The sequence below is a fragment of the Ovis aries genome, chromosome 22 (assembly GCF_016772045.2).
Source record: "Ovis aries strain OAR_USU_Benz2616 breed Rambouillet chromosome 22, ARS-UI_Ramb_v3.0, whole genome shotgun sequence".
In the NCBI taxonomy this organism is placed as follows: Eukaryota; Metazoa; Chordata; class Mammalia; order Artiodactyla; family Bovidae; genus Ovis; species Ovis aries.
The window spans coordinates 17,760,744-17,782,619 of NC_056075.1; the positions used below are offsets into that span (position 1 = coordinate 17,760,744).

Consider the following 21,876-nt stretch of genomic DNA (forward strand, 5'->3'; position numbering starts at 1 on the left):
TTCTTTCTCTTGGTGTTGTTGAATTTTTAACCCCCAGTGCTTGACTTTGAACCCTTACTCCTGGTTTATCTGCCCTGGCCCTCTCCCTTCTCCAAAGCCGATGACCTGGTTGGTCCACCTGGATGGCACCGTTGGTAGGAGGTTCTGGCCCTGGCCCCCCATCACATTCACTCTTGTTGGGGGAAAGGGGCAGCACCCACACCTTGCCAGGCTTCTGTCACCAGGGAAGAAGGATCAAACAAGCCTATAACTTACACTCTTTTTACACTTTTTCTCCTCCATTATAAGCTCCCAGAGGACAGACCCTGTTTCTTTTTCAGCTTTATGTCTCCAGTGTACAGTCTAGCTCCACATGCACAGAGCAGTCCTCAATATTGATAGAGAATGAATGAGAGAAAAAAAATGATCATGTATATGACTGTTAAGGAACTTAAATCACGCAAACTAGAAGCAGCTCGATGGTCTTTCTTTAATGAAACTTTTGTTCTCTTAAACATAACACTAATACCTTGTGCTTAAAATTTTAGATATAACTACATTTAACCTGAAACTGTTTTCCTACAGTTTCCAAGAGATGGCAGCTGCAGCACAATAAAATGGTGCTGTTTTCAGGGCATGATTTTTAGGGCATGATGCTGGGGGTTGAAGGGCTGTTGGTGACTCAGAGCTGGACTATCCTCATTTCTCTCCTTGCCCTGTGAACTCTCTCTCTTTGGAAGGAAATATGTCCCCAGGGTTGAGTACACAGAAAGATCTGTATGTGAATCCCAGATCCTCTGCTTAATTGTCAAGTGACCCGGGATTAGATGTTTAACCTATGTCTCTGTTTCCTGATCTCAGAACACTACTGTATAGAATGAGATCGTATGGTAACATGCTTGGCACAGAGCCTGTAAGAGCAAGCATTTAATTAATTACAGCAGCTATCATCATCACCATCATCAATTTCAAGATGGCAGATTATCCGTTAGTGACTCAAGGACGCCACCTCCAGTATCCACACCTGTGTATGGCCTCCTCCTCACACCCCGCTTGGCTTAGCCACGGGACTCACTTTGGCCAATATGACATTATCGAGTGTGATGTAAGGCAAAGCTTGATAAGCACTTGCACACCGGGGCTTGTTTTTCTGGAATGCTCCCTTTATGGGTCTTGTTATCACACAAGAAGTTCAGGCTATTGAATTAGAGGCCATGTACGAGAGGCCCTGAAGAATAAGAGGCCATCATGGATGCTCCAGTCCATGCCAAGCTTACAGCTGAGTACAGTTGCACAAGCGACCCCAGCTGACTGCACGGGCAGAGGTGGACCATCTCCACTGGCTCCTGGCCAAGTTTAGAATCAGGCAGAAATAAATGATTATGTTTAAAGCCACTGCATTTTTGGATAGTTTGCTACACAGCAACAGATAACTGAGTAACAGGGACTGGATGCAATCTACAGCCACAGAGTAGAATAAAACCCTCTGGTCTGTCATTTAACAACATTTTCTTACCCAATAAGCTAGCGATCCCTGGACAGTAAACCACCACACAAGGTGAAAAGCAGAGTTTATGCTTTCCATTCTATTCTCACTCCAAGGTAACTCAAAGTAAAACATACAGATAAAATAGTTTAAATGAATCCAAACCTGAAATGAGTATTCTACGTTTATCTTGTTAAATTTCCCCTTCCCTTACCCCAGAAAGCCCTGCCTTCACCCCTAGAGTATCTACACCACTTCCCTCCTCCACAATACATCTGAGATGGGTTGCCTGCCTTGATTCCTCTGCCATCTGTGATCACTGGGAAAACCTCTCCCATTTCTGAACTTGTCAGAATTCTCTAATTTGCCTCAAGGGGGTAGTATATATTATTGCCCTCATTATGTAAGGGGAGATTTTCGTCTCTATCAGGGCTAGACTTAACATGGCTGTGTGATACGCTTTGGGTATGTTTCAACAGGTAACAGTAGCAGAGGGAAGGGCTGGATTCTACCTCTATTGCCATTGACTGGTTGTGGGACCTTGGGCAAAATTCCTTCCCTTTCTGGGTTACAAACACTCTGCTAACAAAGTAAGAAGGAGGAACAGTTCAGAGGCTCTTGACCTCAGTCCATGGATGGGCATAATTGTGTGTGTGTTAAAACACGTGCAAGTGTATTTTTATAAGAAGGACATTCAGAGCATACGTCAGATTCTCAAAGGGGTTTGTGATTGAGAAAAGACAAAGAAGCCCTGGGTTAGATGAGCTTCCAGTTCCTACCTCCACATGGCAGTCTTCCACCTGACATTTAAGGAGACTTTGAATCCTGAAATTCAGCTTGACTCTTGCTCTTTTATTTTTTTCCCCTAGCCACTTTTGTTAACACTGAAATGTATGAAAGCAGGGAAATTCAGTCTATTTGGCTTGTGAAGCTGGTGTGTCTGAAGTCAGTTAACATTGCCCTGGATCCGGAAACAAAGCCCCAGCTCCTGCCTGCATATCAGCGGGTATTGTCTATTGTAATCAGACTCCTATTCAAGCTTTCAAGCCAAAAGGAAGACATTTCCAAATCAGATCCTCAATTGCCTATACAGTTGGAATTCTCAAATCTGAATCCACTGTTACCTAATGCTTTTGACTTTGTACCTTTTCCTTTCCCTGACCACAGTGGAAGCAAAAAGAACAGTAAGCAAGAGTCTTGACCCTGATCTAGTCTGCCTGAGCTCAAATCCAAGCGCTACCCCTTGTTGGCTATTTAACCTAGAGGAAGGCCCTAAGCTGCCTGTTTCCTCCTCAGTAAATAGAGGTGATAGTACCTATCCTGCAGAGTGATTACGGGAATTAAATCAGAGAATCTGTGGGAGAGGCTTAGCAGATTGTAAATGCTCCATAAATATTAACCAGTACTATTACTAGCATTTTTCATTTATAAGAGTGATAGAGTAATAATTATCGCACAATCTGCCTTCCGGGGATATTTGTGTAAAGAGTCTTCTGTGCCCTGAAAAAGAGGCAAACCTCACAGGCTAAAGGTCCCTCATTTCTTACACCTCCTAGGCCCAAACCAGGCTCCAGTTAAGATCTTCTGGGCTCATCACAGAGCATGTTTCGCCTGCTAGAGTCCAGCTGTGAAGGCACCTGGGGCCACCTGCTTACTTGCTGTGCTGGAGGTACTGTCTGTTTTCCAGTCTCCTCGTCTTAGCTCTGTCCTTGCGGGGAAGACGCTTTTCCTGGGGCCACTCTCATAGACTCCATACTCCACTTTCCCAGGCAGGTGCTGTGAGTGCCGAATTGGGACCGTGATCTCCAAGTCTGGAATTAGAGAGAAAGGGATCAGCTTTAAGGAACCAGGATGCCAGTTACCAAATTGCAAAGCTGCTTCCTCTCTACCCACCTCCTTCCCCTGAACCTGGAGGGGAGGGGAAGGAGAGCAGAGGAGGAGGGGAAGACAAGGGGGGGAAGGAGAAGGAAAGGAGTAGAGGGGAAGGAGGGGGAGGAGGGTGGGGACCCTGCCCAATCAGCACTGAAGCTCCACAGAACCATGCATGGCAATCACTGACAGAAGGTTGGGTGGAGGGATGTTGGAAAGGGCAGAGAAGTGCTTTTGCATGAGGTGACAGAAAGAATGTTCAATTAGGGAAAGGTTGGTGGCTCAGACTGTAAAGAATTCACCTGCAATGCACCAGACTGGGGTTCAATCCCTGGGTCAGGAAGGCGCCCTGGAGAAGGGAATGGCTACCCACTCCAGTATTCTTGCCTGGAGAATTTAATGGACAGAGGAGCCTGGCGGGCTATAGTCCATTGCTGTTGCAAGGAGCTGGACACGACTGAGCGACTAACATGTTCATGGGTGCCGCAGCTCTGCCACTCACCAACTGTGGAACTTGAGTTAGTCAGCCAACCCCTCTGATTTCTTCCTTTTCTAAGGAGGGGTTACGAATGCCATTGCTTGTAACACTGGGTTACCCTGTACGTCATGAATAGTTCCAAGAGCCTCCATATTCTTAGCTCCTTCAATCCTCCAACACCCATGAAATAAATACTATTGTCAGCATGCTCAATAGAAACTAAGGTATAGAGACGTGAAGTAGCATGTCCCAAGTCCCCGTCAAGCAGCTGGTAAGTGGGATAGCTGGGATGTGAACCCAGGCTCCAAAGTCCAGGCCCTTAAGGACTCAGTTGCCTCCCATAGGGAGGGTGGGTGGTCCAAAATGACAGTAATGATCCAGAGAATTCATGGAAAGAGGTTCATAAGGTCCATGAAAGATTTTGTGACTTGCAAGGCTGATCAATGATTTGAGACCCCACAGATTCAGCAAGACAATTCCTTTGTCCTGCAAAGCATTAACCTGGCCTCTTCACTGGCTTAGCCGGATCAGTGACTGCTCTTTCCTCCGCGTGCCCCAGGGATTTCCACCCCTGGTTGCTATGACCAGAAAACAGCCCCAGCTGACAAGTGGAACAGAATCTCTGCGGGTGCCCAGCCCAGCTTCCTCCCCAGGGAAGTGTGAAAGCCAGGTGAGCTCCTGTCACAGGGCTCCCCTTGAGGCCCCAGACCTTCCCAAGCCTTGGGACAGAGACTCTAGGAAGAGGTGTAAGCGTGGATGGGCTTTCGGGGATGTGTGCCCATAATCTCAAGGAACTACTTCCTCCTCTGCCTCCCCTCTGCTAGGGAGCAGGTGTGGCAGGAAGTCTAGGGAGTGTGGCACCTGCCAAAGCCAGAGGTCTGCCAAGAAGGGTGAATGTGTAAACTAGCACAGCAGGGACGAGCAGGGGTGAGGATGGGGTGGATGGAGCGTGTGCTCAACCTTCTGCGTGGAGAATATTAAAACAGCAGATTGCTGGCTCGCATGGGCTCGAGCTTGCCTCATTCCAGAGACCCTGATCCCAAGGGCAGTGTGTGGTCCTAGCTTTCCAGACCTCTGTGTAACACAGATCTTTTTCACACCCTCAGCCTCTTTTGGCTATAACTGAGCAGTGGAAGCACCCACCCACTTGGGTGCCCAAGCTTGGAAGCGCGTGGGCAGAAACTAGTCAGTGAACCCACACATGGGTGTGAACCCACAGGGTCTCAGAGCCCAAACAGGTAACACATTTCTCCCCCTCAGCTTTGACTGAGGTTTTTAATGACAATCTTTTCAAGGTAAATTCATGACTGCTTCATTCACTTCAATGAAGCAGTTTTCAGCTCACAAACAGTTCAAGGAAAGGTAAGTAGAATATACAGGAAAAAAAATTGGGAGTCAAAGTTCAAAAAAATCAAGTAGAACTAGGCTAAATGTCCACATAAGCCTGATATTCTTTGAACAGAGGAACAGTGCCAGGACAAATAATTATCATCACTATACTGGGAAGCACTTTTCCCAAAGTGCATTCACATTTGCTAATATTCCTCCTCTGAACTTTGCTACTCTGGTAAGTGGGCTTTTCTGGTGGTTCAGTGGTAAAGAACTCTCCTGCCAATGTAGGAGATGCGGGTTTGACCCCTGGGTCAGGAAGATCCCTTGGAGAAGGAAACGGCAAACCCACCCCAATATTCTTGCCTGGGAAATCCCATGGACAGAGGAGCCTGGCAAGCTATAGTCCATAGGGTCACAAAAAGCTGGGCACAATTTAGTGACTGAACAACAACTCTACTAAGAAGATAAACCGGGTGTGACCACAGATGGGGAAACTGAGGCATGAAGTGGTTAATGGAAAAGTCTTGGATCGTGAAATGATTTGGAGACAAAGCTGGGATCAGAATCCAGGCTTCCTGGGACCCCAGCTTGCTCCTCCAAGTCCCGCCCTGCACTGACCACAGACACACCCAGAACACAAATATTGGTATTCTTCTCTGTGGGGCCAGGGCATCCAGTAAGTCCTGAGCCAGCCAGCCCTCTTCTGACCTCCTACACTATCAGTGCTCTGCACTGTCTCAGTGAGAGTAAGCCAGCTCCCAGGGCTGAGAACAGACTGGCAAGTTATTATGAACAGACTGTTACTTCTTAATCGTCCTTGGTCTTTTAACCCAAATTAAAGAAAAATCATCATTGTTTTTCTTTTCTAAGGCAAATGAGGTTTCCAAATGAATAGAGTCAATCCTTGAGTGGGATGGCATCCATTCCTGGAAAAGATTGTTCAAACAGAAATGTCATTCATCAGCCCTACTTCTCCTGTAGGAGAAGTTATCCTGTGTGGACGATTTTCAAATTTTTTGTTTGTTTGTTTTTTGTAAAGCAGAATTCTTTCCTCTGAAGAAAACAGAAGCTCAAACTAGAAACAGATTTTTGTGTAAAGGAGTTGCAATGGTTGAAGCAGAGAAAGGGGCCCCAAGTCCTGTCCCATTCTTAATCTACCCCCTACCCCATCCCTAACTGCCACCCTGCTCCTACCTGCTGTCCCTACAAGCATGGATGCACCAGTGCTGGGGCACCTGAATGTGAAAACCCTGGCAATTTTAAGTTAGTATGTCACTAAATATACAATTGAGCTTTATGCAATTAACTAATACATCACATTCACTCAGCCACAAATGACGCCTTTGCTTTGGCAGATGCTCTGATGCCCGGGGGTCTGGATAGGTAGCGCAGGGTCCAGGTTCCACCTGCATGAGCTTTCTCTGGGAGCCAGATTCCAAGTGCCCTTCTCCCAGCAGGCCTCACCCAAAGACACAGGAGCTGGTGTCTAAATGCCCCATGGGAGGGATAACCATTACGGAGTGTTCTCCATTGACTCCTAGCGTCTTTGTGGAGAGGAAGCTGCAGTCATGGTGCTAACTGCACGCTGCTGGCCACCTTTTCTTCCTCTCTCACTGCCCCGCCCCCTACCGTGCTCCCCAGGATCACCTCCCAAATCAGCTGTGGGTGTGTGTACTTAGTCACTCAGTTGTGTCCCACTCTTTGCAACCCCATGGACTGCAGCCCACCAGGCTCCTCTGTCCCTGGGGATTCTCCAGGCAAGAATACTGGAGTGGGTTGCCATGCCCTCCTCCAGGGGATCTTCCCAATGGAGGGACAGAATCCAGGTCTCCCACATTGCAGGTGGTCTCTTTACTCACTGAGCCACCAAGGACGCCCCCCATGCCCTGCCAAATCACAGCTTTCTTCATGCTACGCATATTTAAAAGCTTGAAATGTTTCATTCAATCAAGTCTTCTTCTTTTTCTTTTTTAGCTGTGTTGTGCAGATTGTGGGATCTTAGTCCCCCAACCAGGGCTCAAACCCATGACCTTCAGTGGAAGCATGGAGTCCTAACCCCTGGACCACCAGGGATGTCCCATGGGTCACGTGCTGTAGTTTTAGAAAGCAGCGCCGCCCTCTACCACCGGGTGCCCTGCTGTCTGACCCCAGGATGAGCACAGCTCTTGAGCTAGATTTTCTTCCTCCTCTCCTTTGTCCTCTTCCCAACCAGAAGGCGGACAAGTGTGCGTGTGGCTAGAGGCAGCACACATTTAAAACCTCGTCACCCAGGCAGCAGTCTGAGGATGACCGCTCTGACCTTCTGCCCACTCCTTGCCCAGGGATGGTGGTGCCACATGGGTAGCACCTGGAGGAGGGAGGGTCAAGGGGAGCAGAGGGTTCTCAGTGTGCACAACTGGAATCCATGGCCCTGCTATTGGACCTCCACTACACATGGCGGGAGCTCTGCTACAGATGAGATCCGGGCTTCCAAAGCAGCTTGTGGTGTGGACACCGATGACACAAGTAGGTCTGCTGGGACCAGACACTGACACTATGCAATGGGACTTTCTCCTTTCTCTGCTCAGAGAGACTTGTCTTCCTACATGCCAAGGGCAGAGTCAGGTGCCTAGGAGAAAGCCTTATCGTCCTCTCTCATGGGAGGAGAGAGGGGTACAGAGTTCAAGCCTTCCTTTCTTTCATTTGCTGACATGCCTTATGTGCCAGCCAGGTACTAGATTTACAGAATTAACAAGATAAAGTCGTTGTTCCAAAGGACCTTCCAGCCTACTGGGGGACCCAGATCTGTAAAGAGGGTGACAGGTGCTGGGCAAGTGGTCTGCCCATTCAGGCCCCAGCAGAAAAGAGAGTCAAGGAAAACAGACCAGAGCAAAGTCCCCCAGCGTGCAGGAGCCCCGGGAAGCCACATACCTGTCTGCTTTCCTGATTTTTGCTTCTCTCTCTGTCTTCGGGTGATGCTGTCTCTTAGTCGTTTAAGATTTTCCTGGAAAATTTTAGTTTGTTTTTTAAAATATACACCAGAATTATACCCTCAAGGCATTAGAGGTTTTTTTTTCTGATTTTATGACATTTGCAAGATATATCACATTGCAATAACATTCCCAGCATGCAAATGAGGCTGAGTGCATTTGCAGTCAGCTCCCAGAGAACTTCAAGTCCTCTTAAAAGCTATGCCTGAAGAGAAGACGTCTTGTCCGCAACAAAGGGTCTCCCCTCCTCTCTGGTTCCCAGTTCCTTCCCAGCCTTATAACCCACCCCGACCTTGCACGCCCCTTAGACAGGCCAGTCTCCTATCTGCTTACAAGCTCTCCACCCTCATTCCCACCTCTGAGACTGTGTTCTCGCACATTCCCCTGACCTCGAGGGACACTGATTCCATGACTCTGTTCCAAGGCGGGGTCAAGGCCCACCTTCTAAACCACCTCCCCCCACACCAGACTGTCCCAGTCTTTAGTGATTCCCCTGCCTTGTGGCAGTGGGTTATGCTGCCTTGTGTGTGTGCCCCGTGCGTGTGCACGCACGTGCGTGCGTGTGTGTGTGTGTGTGTGTGTGTGTGTGTGTGTGTGTGTGTGTGTGTGTAGGCTCTTCAGAGGCACTGTGAGCTCTTAAAGGGCAAGAGACCAGGTCTTGCACCTTCCTGTAATCTTGCTGTTTGGGCTATCACAGTCATTCAATAAATGTTAAACAGACATGTGAGGAGCAATATTTGTTGCTATTTTAGTTCATAAACAGCAATCACCTTGAAGTGAAGTGTCTGAGCATTCTAGGGAAATGTCCCAGGGACTAACGCTCAGACCCTCTGGCTGGAGCAAAACGCTCCTGTGAGGGAGCCACAGAGGCAGGACAGAAGCATTGGTGGGGTTGTGACTGCAGCTGAGAGACTGAGCTTGGGCCAGGAAGCAGCGGGGAGACACTGGGAGCTGGGGGCTGGCCATAGCTGTAAGGTCGGGCAGACAGGAGGGGGAAGGAGTTGGAGGCAAGCAGACCCCCTTGAAGATGATGTGATAGGACAGATGCAGGTGACACGGGTCAGCATGAGGATGTGGCAGAGGGAGCGCAAAGACAGGAGCAGAGGCAAGAGGAAGAACGCACGGAGCAAGACCAAGCAGACGCACAGCTGGCTGGACGTGGGCGAGTGTGGAAAAGAGCCCAGGAGAGTCTGAAGTCCGGACATCAGCCTCTGGAAGATAACAGGGAGTGAAGAGACACAGGGAGTCAGGACAGGGAAGAGGCCTCACGGGCCTGTGTGTTGTTGGATGTGCTGCAGGTCTAGGATACCTCGGGGGACATGCCCAGCTGGTGGCTGAAAAGATGTTATTAGAGCCTCAAATGCAAGAGTCACCTGAAGAGAGAAGGAGCTGAAGGGAAGGCGCCTACTCACGAGAGGGGAAGTAGGGAGAGAGACAGAGGAAAATGGGGCACCATGCGGCAGCCCCTGGTATGGTCTTCACACTGTCCGGTCCTTGGACTCCTTGGCTCTGCAAGAGCCAGGAGGCAGTCAGAGCATGGAGTACTCTCAGCATTTACTATGTGCCAGGCATGCCAAGGGCTTCACAAGGTGGACATCGTCTAGCCCTCTCCCTTCACACTTCAGGGATGGAAAAGCAGAGGTACAGAGAGGCTGTGGTCGTCCAGTCCAAAGAGGCAGAGTAAGGCTGGACTCAGGCTGCCTGGCACTGGAGCCCTGGCTACTCCTGGCGACCATGCTGCGTGGCACCAACTTGGCAAGGACTCAGAAGATCAGTGTTTGGCCAAGACCAGCCTGTTCCCAGCAGTACTGCAGCCTCCCTGGGTCTCCTGGATGAGGAGGGCCCTGGGTTCCTACATCCAGACCCCTAGGGGGAGGGAGACAGGCTGGTAGAGAGGGTGACCCTGCTTTAGGAGCACTCAGAGGGCGGACACAGCATTGCGAACGGAGCGCAGGCTCTGAAATGAGAAAGGTTTCCTTTGAATCCCGACTCTGCCTCCCTACCTCTCTGAGCCTCAGTTTTCTGTAAAGTGAAGTGAAAGTGTTAGTCGCTCAGCTGTGTCTGACTCTTTGCAGCCTTACAGACGGTAGCCGACCAGGCTCCTCAGTCCATGGAATTCTCCAGGCAAGAATGGGTAGCCATTCTCTTTTCCAGGGGATCTTCCCTACCCAGGAACTGAACCCAGGTCTCCTCCATTGCAGGCAGATTATTGTCTGAGCCACCAGGGAAGCCCAGTGACAGTTATGTCCATGCCTGCTATGAGGGGTGGAAGAGATTGGGTCCACTTAGCACTTAGCACAGTGCCACAGACTGTTGTCAGAGCTGGACAAATGCAGCTTTAGGACTCACATCCCCATGCGTCACTGTGTGGAGTTACATGTCCTCATGTAATAGCAGGAGTCTCCTGACAGCCCAGCCCTCTGATCCCAGCTTCCTCTTGAGTGGTAACAATTGGGGTGGTGTGGGGTCATCCTTTCCAGATCTTCGCATTTGCAAACATGCCTACAGTTTGTGTGTGTGCATCTGTGTGTGCGTCGGGGGGTGGAGGGTGGGGGCGGGAGGTGGGTGTGTATATACGAGAGTGTGTTTTAACTTGAGTGGTTTTATGTCAGTGACTTGCTTTGTTCACTTAAGCATAACTCTTGGGAGCCATCCAAGTTCTCTTTGAGTTCTAAGGCGATAGTTCTGTGGGAGTGTCGGCACTAGGAGTAGAGAGAAGGCCTCTGAAAAGCGAAAAGCTAGAAAGCAAAAGTATAGGGCCACGTGCAGAGGGAAGGGGCAGGGGCAGAACTGGGGGTTATAACTGAGTCTCGGTTCCTGATCTGGAGCCTCATGACAAGAAAGGCCAACCAGCTCTCTGCCAGGGAGCCATATGGTTACAGACAACAGGTGACGAATGAAAGTATGCAGTGACTCACCACGGCACTCAAACAAGCGTTCTCAGGCCCAGCCCCCGGCGTGCAGTTACAGCAGTGCACAGCACAGCCGTGGCCTCAGCCCTTCTCTACCGCCTAGGGGAGAGACCGACACGAAGCAAAGTCCACGCAGAGCCAGTTACCTGCTGGAAGCGGAAGGACTCTGACCGCCTCTTCTGGTTGAGCTGCCACTCTTTGAAGTGCAGCACGGCCTCATCCACATTGACGATGCCCAGCTTCACCTGCTCCTGGAGGGTAATGAGTTGGCGCTGGCCTGGTGTTTTCATCCCAGCAAAGGGATCATATATGCTCGACTGAGGCCTGTCCCTCCACGGTCTGACAGGTGGCTCTGGAAAGGAAAGAGAAACTCAGTTTCCAGGCTCCTCCACTGGAGAGAGCTGACTGGGTGAGTGGGGTTCATGATGCTGGCCGTGGGCTCAAGAGGACATGCCTCAGAAGAACAATCACATGTGGAATCAAGACAAAGGAGATGCTAGGTAAAATCAGAGAGAGGGACGCAGCTAATAATTTCAAAGCCTATGACACTGAAGTAGAAAAGGTCACAACATTTTAGAAAGGTATAGCAACTAGGGGGTGCTTCCCAGCTGGTGCTGGTGGTGAAGAACCCGCCTGCCAATCCAGAGGCATAAGAGATGCAGGTCCAATGCCTGGGTGGGGAAGATTCTCTGGAGGAGGGCATGAAGATCCACTCCAGTATTCTTGCCTGGAGAATCCCGTGGACAGAGGAGCCTGGTGGGCTACCGTCCATGGGGTCGTAAAAAGTTGGCCACAATGAATGACTTAGCACACATGCATCCACACAGCACCCAGTAGCCAAGTCAACATGAGTTACTGAGAAGCCTTTAGACCAGCGTTTCTCAGCCTTGGCACTATTGACATTTCGGACGAGGTAATTCTTGGTTGGGGTTGGCTGGCTATCTTGTACACTGTAGGATGTTTAACCTTATCCCGGGCCTCTACCCACTTGATGATAATAGCATCTCCTTCCTCAGCTGCCACAACAAAAAAATGTCCCAGGGCTTCCCTGGTGATCCAGTGGTTAAGAATCTGCCTGTCAATGCAGGGGACACAGGTTCTATCCCTGATCTGGGAAGATTCCACATGCCATGGGACAATTAAGTCTATGCATCATGACTACTGAGCCTGCGCTCTAGAACCCAACAGATGCAGCTACTGAGCCCACATGCCTGAGAGCCCATGATTTGCAACAAGAGGAACCACCACCAACGAGAAACCCACACACAAGTAGAGAGTAGCCCCTGCTCACCACAACTGGAGAAAGCCCGGGCACAGCAAGAAGACCCAGTGCAGCCAAAATAAATAATATATTTTTTTAATGTCCCAGATGTTGCCAAATGGCAGGGTGGGGCGCTGCTGGCGAGTGGAGGAGAAATCATCCCCAGTTGAGAACCACTGATTCAGACTCTTCTCCACTCCCAGAAGAGAATATACAGGAAAGGCTAACCGGGATGCTTCTTCCAGCACTTCCAGCCCTCCCCATCCTGCTTGCCTCCAAGCAGCATAGGGCACAGTGATTGTGAACCTACAGGCGTGAAATGCCTGAGGAGACTGGAAGGCTAATGGAATCATGACCCAGGTCCAAAGTCACCAGGTAAAAATTAGGTGCTGGGTCCCAAGTGACTCTCCTTGGGTTGTTCATGCTTTAAATGTTCTAGGGAAGGAAGTATGACGCCAACTCCTCTCTCTCCAGGCTGTGTGGCTCCTCTAAGTTCTGTGGGGAGCAAGCTAGACTTGCAGAAGTGATGGAGCCACTGAGCACATGGGAACAGCGTAACATTTCACTGCTCATTTCCCATAGGGCTATCTTTGATTCTAAATTTCTCCAGGAGGGCCTCATTTGGACATTGTGATTCAAGGAGGTGGCATAAAGAAAAAAGAGAGATGACTTTACCCGGTGGGTACTGAAAAAGCTTCAGAGAAAACTTATCCATCATTCTTACCACTGTTCTCTCTGTCCACACACACTCACATGCCTTTCTCCCAGGTTTGCCCTATAATCTTTAATTATATTGGGAGATGGAGTGTGGGGACAAAATAAAAATGTACAAGTCAGTCAGTTCCAGTCTCCTACTACCAAAGACTTTAGGGATGCTTTCCAGTGTTTAGATGGTGTCATGGCTCCTTTTCAAAAGAATCATCTTTGGGATACTACTGAAGGCCTCTGTTTAGCACAAGGAAATGTATCGAGAACAAAAGAGCACTTATCTCTTCAAACTTCCTTTAAAAAGCTTTCCAAAAAAATGTCACCCAGTGACAAAAAAAATGTCTCAAGTAAAAGTTGAATTAAAGTATACTTTAGCTAATACAGATAGCCTAGGTAAATAGCACGGTAGGGCTGGATCACTAGGTAAAGACTGGGTGCGGGGCTGCCCACTTTCATCCTGTTGGTATCGTTTCAATGTCTAAATAGTATTTTAGTGTGCTGTTACAGACACTTTCTCAGGTATTAAAGTCAGTGGCATGATCAATTGGTACAATGTTCTAAGGCACCCCAATCTCTTCTCCTCTCCTTTCACCTTTGGTACAGTTCCACTTCAGGTATTTCTTGAACCTCTGTTTTTCAAGGCTAAGGAGGGATTACACCTGGAAATCTCTGAAACATGATCACTGCCACCACCAAGAAGTCCAGGTCCTGCAAAAGAAAGCTGAGGACATCTGCTTACCTTTCCTCATGCTCTCTGAGGTAACATAGAAATTCCCAGGCTTCTCTTGACTTTTTTCTGCAAAAACTGTGAGATAAAGAGCACTCTAAGTGAAGCCAAATAGTACCTCTTTCTAAGAAGCTTTATAATATTTTATACATTTAGCAGAAAAATTACCAAAATCTTGTCCAAAATAAATAATAATGGATCACAGCTTGGACCACTGTATGTAGTTCTATAAATCAAGATTCTAGAAAGTGAAGTGTTAGTTGCTCAGTTGGGTCTGACTCTTCGCAACCCCATGGACTGTAGCCCGCCAGGCTCCTCAAATACTGGAATGAGTTGCCATTCCCTTCTCCAGGAGGTCTTCCCGACCCAGGGATTGAACCTGGGTCTCCTGCATTGCAGGCAGATTCTTTACCACTGAGCCACCAGACAAGCCCCTTTAAAGGAGACAACCAATGAATGGAAGCTCTAGGGATTACAGCATGGAGACAGGTCAAACAGACAAGGTCTCAAACCAGAAAGACAAAGCCGGGCAGAGGACATAATCGGCATTTATGAGATCATTAAGGAAAAGTGTAACGTGAACAAGGACGTGTGCTGGATCCTTGAATATTTGAAGCAAGCCATGGAACACGCCAAAGTTTGAGAATAAAAGGAAGTGCCACTTAACATGTCAACAAGTGCTGTAAGACAGAACTGAGAGCAGTGGGACGTGTGAAATGTGTGCAAGGCTCCAAAGTGACTTCGATGGTGTCACTCATGCACTAGAAATCCATAAAGGCTCATAGGGAACCCTGAGAAGTGACAGACATTCACTCAGTGGTAGGACTAACAAGTGGTTAAGGCTCCTTGGGCTCTGCACATGACTCCCTGCATTTAAACCCTGTTGCTACCATTTACGAGCCACGTGATCTAAGACAAGAGGCTTGAACTCTTCTTGCCTCAGTTTTCTGATCTGTAGAATGAGGATGATATTGTACCCTTGGCTATGGGTTGTTGTGAGGATTATATGAGTTAATATATGGAAAGTGCTCAGAACAGTGCCTGGCATGTGCAAGCACTTCATGTTAGCTTTTATTATCATTGCATGAGTGCTCAGTCACATCAGTTGTGTCTGACTCTTTGCAGCCCCATGGACTGTAGCCCGCCGGGCTCCTCTGCCCATGGAATTCTCTAGGCAAGAATACTGGAGTGGGTTGGCATTTCCTTCTCTAGGAAATCTTTCCAACCCAGGGATCAAGACTACATCTCCTGTGTCTCCTGCACTGCAGGCAGAATCTTTACCCTCTGAGCTACCTGGGAAGCCCTTTATTATCATTATTCATTTCTAAACCTTGAGATTGATGCCAATAGGACAGAAACCCCAATAAAAAGGATGTCTATATAGTGCTTTATTTGAAAAGACCCTGATGCTGGGAAAGATTGAGGGCAGGAGGAGAAGGGGACGACAGAGAATGAGATGGTTGGATGGCATCACCGACTCAATGGACATGGGTTTGGGTGAACTCCGGCAGTTGGTGATGGGATAGGGAGGCCTGGCATGCTGTGGTTCATGGAGTCACAAAGAGTCGGACATGACTGAGCAACTGAACTGAATTCCCACGTATTATCTCATCTGACCTTCATAATAAGGTTCTGACAGAGTATTACTAGGCATCAATTTATACATATATTATTATGATACATATTTCATAGGTGAGGAAACGAAAACTAAAGAGGGTGAAATGACTTACCCAATGTCTCATTTTGTAGAGTTGAAAATGCAAGAGCTGAGACTTGAACCCAGATGTTCTGGCCTCCTAACCATTGCCCTTTTGTCATCTCCTGCCTCTCTCCTTTCCTTTGCTCTCCACAATTTCACAGCAAGTCCTTCAGGGCTCTTTAGGAATTGCCTGTGCCCCTTCTAACTGAACTCCCCACAATGAGCCAGAAGATCACGGCAAACCACGAGGACTGAGGGCACTAGACAATATGTAAATATTCTTCCACTGCATTTCTACCCAATTAGGATTGCTAGATTTAACAAACCAAAATATAAACTGAAAACAAGAGTGCCATATTTGGGACACACTTACACTAAGGAATTATTTGTTGTTTTTCTGGAATTCATACTTAATGAGATACAGTTGTATTTTTATTTGTCAACCGCAGCCCAGTTACCTGGGGCTCTGGTTGAGGGCTATCTTCCTAGTTTATAATCTTTTGCCATACCTTCCACAACCTGTCATACTATTAAACATGAAATGGAGGTCAAGTGCACAGATCTAGCAATTCTTACACTCATATAGTACTTGTAATCATATTAATAAAATCAAGTCCTGAAAGATAGTGAAACTTACAATGCTATGAGCATCTAATGTCCCAGGGGTCATTGTGAAGAACTCAAAACTCAATTATCATCAGCTTTTATCAATGTAGGTAGGTAGGTAGATGGAGAAGGCAATGGCACCCCACTCCAGTATTCTTGCCTGGAAAATCCATGGACAGAGGAGCCTGGTGGGCCGCAGTCCATGAGGTCGCTAAGAGTCTGACACGACTCAGTGACTTCACTTTCACTTTTCACTTTCATGCACTGGAGAAGGAAATGGCAACCCACTCCAGTGTTCTTACCTGGAGAATCCCAGGGACGGGGGAGCCTGATGGGCTGCCGTCTATGGGGTCGCACAGAGTTGGACATGACTAAAGCGACTTAGCAGCAACAGGTAGGTAGATAGCCTAGCATTGTGGTTGCAAACCAAGGTTGTATAAAGAGAGACTCCCTGAATTCAAATCCTAGCTCTGCTACATGGTTATCAAGCAACCTCTGTAAGCCTCCATTTTTCTCATCTGTAAAATGGAAATGATAACGGCCCATACCTAATAGATTATTATGACATATTTCAAATAAAGCACTCAGTAGGTTTCAATAAATGTTAAATATTTAAAATTAATAATAATAGTAATAGTTTCGGGAGATAACAATTACCAGGGATCTTGCTATTTGGAGTAGAGAGACATCTTATTTATCTCTATCTTCCCATTATGCACCAATTCCTGCAGGAAGGCCAGAACTGAATCTGACCACTGCCCCTAGTCTAGTTCCAGAATCTGCCCCAAACACTGACCCTGTCTCCGGGGACTGGTTGGAGACCATTCAGGAGGGAATACTTGCTAAGCAATAATTCAGGAGGTAGAGGATCCAGGGAATTCCTGCTGAGAGGCCCTGAAGACCCCACTGGGCATCATTCCCTGCCACACTTGCCTTTAGAAATGTATGATTCATTGTCAGATAGCTGGTGAGTGGCAGATGCGCTGGCCTCTGGTCTGGGCACTGGGACAGGGGGCCTGTTGGTCAAGTCCACTGACAAGGCCTCATCATCATCCACTGTGTGATATACATCTTCTTCCTGACCAAGATGGTCTCTCTCCAAACTGGACATTCCCGTGCTGTTGCCTAGAAGTAGAGAGAAAGGTGACTAAAACAGTTGTCAAACCCTGGGACGCCCAACTCCTGCAATCAGCTGCCCTGGATCCCAGCCCTGCCTATCAGTAAGCTGATAGCCTCCGCATTAGGTAGGGCCTGGCAGCCAACCAGGCCAGGGACCAGCCTCACCTACCAGCACTTCCACAGCAGTTGGCCCTGCCACAACAGAAAGGTTCATATAGCCCAAGTAGAAGGCACAACTAGAATATATAGCTCTGGTGACCAGAAGGGTGTATGCTACTGGGCCCCATAAATATCTGCTATATAAGGCCACTTCTCTAAGATTGGGAAACATTTCCAAGCTGCCAAATGCACAAAAATTAAAAGAGAGAATTATTCAAAATGAAGGGCAGAGAAATACATGCCAAACAAAGGAACAAGAAAACCCCCAGAAAAAGATTGGACAAAGTAGATTTTAAAACAAAGACTGTAACAATAGACAAATACAGACAGTACCTAATGATAAAGAGAACAATCCAATAAGAAGATATAACAATTAAAAGTATATATGCATCTAACATAGGAGCACTAAATACATACAGAAAATATTACCAGCATAAATGGAAAGATTGACAGTAATACAATAATATAATACAATAATAGGAGGCTTTAACATATCACTTACATTAACAGATACATCATCTAGTCAAAAATTCAGTAAGGAAACACTGGCTGTAAATGACATATTAGACCAGATAGACTTAATATATATATAAAGGTCCATATAGCTAAATCTATGGTTTTTCCAGTAGTCATGTATTGACGTGAGTTGGACTATAAAGAAAGCTGAGCACCAAAAACAGAAATATAGATCAATGGAACAAAATAGAAAGCCCAGAGATAAATCCATGCACCTATGGACATCTTATCTTTGACAAAGGAGGCAAGAATATACAATGGAGAAAAGACAATCTCTTTAATAAGTGGTGCTGGGAAAACTGGTCAATCACCTGTAAAAGAATGAAACTAGAGCACTTTCTAACACCATGCACAAAAATAAACTCAAAATGGATTAAAGTAAGACCAGAAACTATGAAACTCCTAGTGGAAAACATAGGCAAAATACTCTCCGACATAAATCAAAGCAGGATCCTCTATGAGCCACCTTCTAGTATATTGGAAATAAAAGCAAACATAAACAAATGAGACCTAATTAAACTTAAAAGCTTCTGTACAACAAAGAAAACTATAAGCAAGGTGAAAAGACAGCCTTCAGGATGGGAGAAAATAATAGCAAATTAAACAACTGACAAAGAATTAATCTCAAAAATATACAAGCAACTCCTGCAGCTCAATTCCAGAAAAACAAATGACACAATCAAAAAATGGGCCAAAGAACTAAACAGATATTTCTCCAAAGAAAACACACAGAGAGCTAACAAACACATGAAAAGATGCTCAACATCACTCATTATCAGAGAAATGCAAATCAAAACCACAATGAGGTACCATTTCACACCAGTCAGAATGGCTGCTATCCAAAAGTATACAAGCAATAAACGCTGGAGAGGGTGTGGAGAAAAGGGAACCCTCTTACACTGTTGGTGGGAATGCAAACTAGTACAGCCACTATGGAGAACAGTGTGGAGATTCCTTCAAAAACTGGAAATAGAACTGCCATATGACCCAGCAATCCCACTGCTGGGCATACGCACCGAGGACACCAGAACTGAAAGAGACAGGTGTACCCCAATGTTCATCACAGCACTGTTTATAATAGCCAGGACATGGAAGCAACCTAGATGTCTATCAGCAGATGAATGGATAAGAAAGCTGTGGTACATATACACAATGGAGTATTACTCAGCCATTAAAAGAATACATTTGAATCAGTTCTGATGAGGTAGATGAAACTGGAGCCTATTATACAAAGTGAAGTAAGTCAGGAAGAAAAACACCAATACAATATAGTTATACATATATATGAAATTTAGAAAGATGGTAACGATAACCCTATATGCGAGACAGCAAAAGAGACACAGATATATAGAACAGTCTTTTGGACTCTGTGGGAGAAGGCGAGGGTGGGAAGATCTGAGAGAATAGCATTGAAACATGTATATTATATCATGTATATCTGTTTATGATGTATATCTGTATATTATATCATGTATATTATACATGTAAACATGTATATCTGTTTCATATATGAAACAGATCGCCAGTTCAGGTTAAATGCATGAGACAGAGTGCTCAGGGCTGGTGCACTGGGATGATCCAGAGGGATGGGGTGGGGAGGGGAGGTGGGAGGGGGGTTCAGGATGGGGAACACATGTAAACCCATGGCTGATTCATATCAATGTATGGCAAAAACCACTACAATATTGTAAAGTAATTAGCCACCAACTAAAATAAATAAATTAAAACAAAAAAAGAAAGCTGAGTGCTGAAGAAATGATGCTTTTGAACTGTGGTGTTGGAGAAGACTCTTGAGAGTCCCTTGGACTACAAGGAGATCCAACCAGTCCATCCTAAAGGAGATCAGTCCTGAATATTCATTGGAAGGACTGATGCTGAAGCTGAAGCTCCGATACTTGGGCTACCTGATGCAAAGAACTGACTTATTAGAAAAGAACTTGATGCTAGGAAAGATCGAAAAGCAGGAGAAAGGGACGGCAGAGAATGAGATGGTTAGATAGCAGCACTGACTCAGTGGACATGAGTTCGAGCAAGCTCCAGAAGTTGGTGATGGACAGGGAAGCCTAGCGTGCTGCAGTCCGTGGGGTCACAAAGAGTCGGACATGACTGAGCAACTGAACTAACTGACTGACTGACTGATAGAACATTGAATCCAAAAGGAGAAGAAGACACACTTTGAAGTACACACGGACTATTCCCCAGGGTAGATCACATGATAGGCTACAAAACTTGCCTCAATAAATTTATAAAGATTTAAATTGTATCAAGTATCTTCCAAAGTACAACAGGATGAAAGCAGAAATCAACTACAAGAAACACTGCAAAAAAAAAAAAAAAAAGGGAGCTAAACAATATTCTACTAAACAACCAATGGATCACCGAAGAAATCAAAGAGGAAATAAAAAATACCTAGAGACAAATGAAAATGGAAACACAATAATCCAAAATCAAGGCAACATATCAAAAGCAGTTCTAAGAGGGAGCTTCAGGCCTACCTCAGGAAGCAAGAAAAGTCTCCAATAAACAACTTAACCTTACACCTAAAGGAATTAGAAAAAGAATGACAAAACCTAAAGTTAGTAGAGGGAGAGAAACAATAAAGATAAGAGCAAAAATAAATAAAATAGAGACTGGTAAGTATTTAGCCAGACTCATCAAGAAACAAAGAAAGAAGTCCCAAATAAATAAAATCAGAAATGAAACCAGAGAAGTTACAACTGATATCACAGAAATACAAAGGATCACAAGAGATTACTACAAACAATTATACATCAATAAAATGGACAATCTAGAAGAAATTGATAAATTCCTAGAAACATACAATCTTCCCAGACTTAATCAGGAAGAAATTGAAAATATGAACAGACCAATTATCAAGAATGAAACTGACTATAATATCATATATGAAAAGAATCGCCAGTCCAGGTTTGATGCATGATACTGGATGCTTGGGGCTAGTGCACTGAGATGACCCAGAGGGATGGTATGGGGAGGGAGGAGGGTGGGGGGTTCAGGATGGGGAACACGTGTATACCTGTGGCAGATTCATGTTGATGTATGGCAAAACCAATACAATATTGTAAAGTAATTAATCTCCAATTAAAATAAATAAATTTATTTTTTTTTAAAGAATGAAACTGAAGCAGTAACTTTACAAATTTGTAACAAACAAAAGTCCAGGACCAGACAGATTATAAGTAAACTCTAGAAAACATTTAAAGAAGAGTTCACATCAAAAATTTGCAGAGGAAGGAATGCTTCTGAATTCATCTATGAGGCCAGCATCACACTGACACCTAAAGCAGACAAAGACACCACGAAAAAGAAAATTATGGTCAATATCCTTGATGAACATAGATGCAAAATTGTCCTCAGCAAAATATTAGCAAATGGAATTCAACAATGCACTAAAAGGATCATGCATCATGATGAAGTGGGGTTTAATCCAAGGGAGGCAAAGAGATTCAGTATCTGCAAATCAGTGAATGTGATAAGTCATATTAACAACTTAAAGAATAAAACTGTGTAATCATTTCAATGGATGCATAGAAAGCTTTTGACAGAATCTGACATCCATTTATAATTTTTAAAAACTCTTAACAGAATGGGTATGGAAGAAACATAATTCAGCATAATAAAGGCCACATCATATGGCTAACATCATACAAATGGTGAAAAGCTGAAATCATTTCTACTAAGATCAGGAACAAGACAATTTCATACAACATAGTATTGGAAGTCCCAGTCATAGTAATCACATAAGAAAAAGAAATAAAAGGAATCCAAACCAGAAAAGAAAAAGAAAAACTGTCACTGATTGCAGATAACATGAGACTGTATACAGGAAATCCTAAAGATGCCATAAAAAAGCTATTAGAACTAGTAAATGAATTCAGTAAGGTTACAAAATTCAAAATTAATATACAGAAATCTGTTGCATTCACTAATAATGAACTGAGAAAGGGAAATTAAAACAATCCCATTAAAAGCTGCATCAAAAAGAATAAAATACCTAGGAATAAATCTAACCAAGGAGGTAAAAGATCTGTACTCTGA

General features: G+C 45.6%; 1 protein-coding gene across 1 annotated transcript in view; it reads right to left on the reverse strand.

Annotated features, from left to right (window-relative positions):
* The window catches only part of PIK3AP1 (phosphoinositide-3-kinase adaptor protein 1), a 122,844-nt gene that overhangs the window by 14,569 nt on the left and 86,399 nt on the right, over positions 1–21,876 (reverse strand). The window contains exons 10-14 of the mRNA XM_027960633.2: positions 16,960–17,151; positions 13,734–13,799; positions 11,172–11,377; positions 8,055–8,127; positions 3,121–3,276 (exon numbers count right to left, since the gene is read on the reverse strand). Coding sequence (XP_027816434.1) covers positions 3,121–3,276; positions 8,055–8,127; positions 11,172–11,377; positions 13,734–13,799; positions 16,960–17,151 — 693 coding nt within the window. The remainder of the gene's footprint in view (positions 1–3,120; positions 3,277–8,054; positions 8,128–11,171; positions 11,378–13,733; positions 13,800–16,959; positions 17,152–21,876) is intronic.